General features: G+C 46.3%; 1 protein-coding gene across 5 annotated transcripts in view; it reads left to right on the top strand.

Annotated features, from left to right (window-relative positions):
- TBCK (TBC1 domain containing kinase) overlaps nt 1-2,487 on the top strand; it is a 274,925-nt gene that overhangs the window by 180,327 nt on the left and 92,111 nt on the right. For all 5 annotated transcript variants that reach the window (XM_019521937.1, XM_019521932.1, XM_019521933.1 and 2 more), the window contains one exon: nt 1,962-2,137. In XM_019521937.1, the coding sequence (XP_019377482.1) occupies nt 1,962-2,137 (176 nt within the window). The remainder of the gene's footprint in view (nt 1-1,961; nt 2,138-2,487) is intronic.

Below are 2,487 nucleotides of genomic sequence, written 5' to 3'. Positions count from 1 at the left end.
CCCTGTGAGCAGCAGCTGCCCCCAGGTGACAGTATGAGCAGCCTGGGACTGCAGAAAGGCACGCTGGACCAGGCTGCACCCACGACAGGTGGCACAAGCAGCGCTGGCTCTGAGGCAATCAGGGCCACACTGCGCCACAGTGGAGCTCCAACAGCACTGGGCCGTGAGTGCCACTGCTGCTGCGGAGGGGGAACTGTGGACCCTGCAGGGGGGGTTGTAGCCCTGCAGGCGGGCTGGGGCCCTGCGGGATGGGAGTGGTCCATGTGTTGGGGGAGGGGCTGTCCCCTGTGAGGGGCAGGGAACCCACCTGTCCTGAGCAGCTTCCCCCACATACACAATCCCCCCACATCCCTCCCACACCCATCCTGTGATAAGAAAACCAAAAGCAAATATTAGATCATATGGATATTTAGAATTTATTTAATTATGATGATAGAGACACTGGTAGGCTTCCAAACTGCTTTAACATTGTAAATATAGCAATAAAACATATGCTGCATATATGGACATACCCACACAGTTCAAACTCAGTAACTTTGTTTCACTGGACTCTTCCCATCTGGGAAGTAATTGCTTTTAGCATCTGTGTGTCTGTAGTGGTCTTTTGTTCTAATTGTGGAAGAACATGGATTTTACAGAGTGAATTTGGGATTTTTCTATTGGAGATTTTGCAGTTTTTAAATAGGAAACTCCAAAATTCCTGCTTGTGAGGTAGATGGCACAACCCAGGCAGAGGAGCCTGTTCAGGGCTGATGCCCAGGACCCACTTAGGGCCAGCAGGGCACATGATGACAGTGGAAAGTAAGCCACCACTCTGAGAACATCTTCTGGGTGATACTTGCTTAGATCACAGGGGAGTGGTACACATGGCAGTAGTGCCATGCAAAAGCCAACTGTGCAGCCACAGCCCAGTGGCAGAAGGCTCAGAGGTTCAGATGCCTCTGCTGTGGCTGTGCAGTCCCTATCCAGGTCTGGCAGGCATGCAGCCTTGGGGCCACATGCTGTCGCAGATGGCAGCAGGTCATAGTCAGACCTGCTGCAGGGGGTAGAGGGTGCAGGGAACTCTGTTAAGGCTGCTTCAGCAGCCCATCTGGCACAAGGGGTAGTGTCCCCAGATACATTTGGGCCCCAGAAGCTCCTGAGAGCAAGTAGCCCTGAGCTGTTTGCCAGGGCAGGTATTTATACTGCTGGGGCCAGCATAGGTGCTGGCCCCAGGCTCTAACTCTCCCTGGCTGCAGATCCAGGAGGAGGTGGGCAGGGTTGTTTTGCCCCAAGGGCACAACTTGCCCCACACCAAAGTGCATGTTTGGGCATTTGCACTCAGGGAAAAATCCCTGGCACAAATTTGTGCTGCTCCTATTTGAATCTCTGCAAGTGCACATGCCTGCATGTATGGACACACCCACATGGTTCAAACTCAATAACTTTGTTTCACTGGACTATTTCTGTCTGGGAAGTAATTGCTTTTAGCAGCTATATAAGTGTGACAGAAGGCACTGGTTTTTGGACTAAATGAAAGCACATTTACATAATATATGAACTACTTGACTTATTTCCTACTGTACCATCTAGCAGTCAAGCAAGTTTGAGTTTACAGTATGCCAAGAAACTTTCCCGAAGTACCTGTTACTGTGAATAATTGCCTTCCTCTACTACAATATTCATGTAGTTTAATTGATTGTAATACTTTTCCTTCATGTCTTTAACAGTCATATAGTGTTGATTTGTTGCATTTTAAAGAGCTGTTATTTAACATTAATGATTAGATAAAATTAACTCCCATGCACTTTGTATATTACTTTTTCTGTAAAACTTCTTTAGTACATTTTGAAGGAAAAGCAAATTATACCACAGTTACTAAAAACTTTAACTTGTTTGTCAGCTGGAATATCATTGATCTAACTCACTAGACTAACTTTCATATCTGTATTTTTTTTTCTTGTTTTTTAATCCTTGATCAGAAATCGACATTGAACGTTGTGTCCGTGAGTCAATCAATCTCTTCTGCTGGACTCCTAAGAGTGCTACATACAGGCAATATGCACAGCCTCCAAAGCAAGCCAATGAGAGCAATGGTACAAGAGGTTCTATGTCTTGCTTTTCAGCAGAGTATCAGGATACACCTAAAAGTGATCTGGTAAGTGTTTATGGTTATATTTTCCTGGACCCTTGAGGGAGAGGTGTAAGATTAAGGCTTAATTCTATAAATTCTGTTCAGAAATTCACAACCCTGTTGTAGTTTAATCCGTCTCTTGATTTCTTTCAGTACAATACTTCATTATATACTTAATGTTTTTTCTAGTGAAAGCTCCTACAGGCCTCAGACAGGTTGAAGCCCCATTATCAACATGCCCTCTAAGCTGTGCAGCATGCACAGGTGTGCCTGGCAGCACGGCATGAGTGAGACTGCGCGGCCACGCACACCATGCAGCTTAGAGGGGATGCTGCCCATTGTATGCACATAAATCTCATGCCCAGCTCAAGATG

Source organism: Gavialis gangeticus, unplaced genomic scaffold (assembly GCF_001723915.1).
Source record: "Gavialis gangeticus isolate Ggan-Ray unplaced genomic scaffold, GavGan_comp1, whole genome shotgun sequence".
Classification (NCBI taxonomy): Eukaryota; Metazoa; Chordata; order Crocodylia; family Gavialidae; genus Gavialis; species Gavialis gangeticus.
Note: the sequence above shows the minus strand (reverse complement) of the source record. Positions and strands in the feature narration are given on the sequence as shown.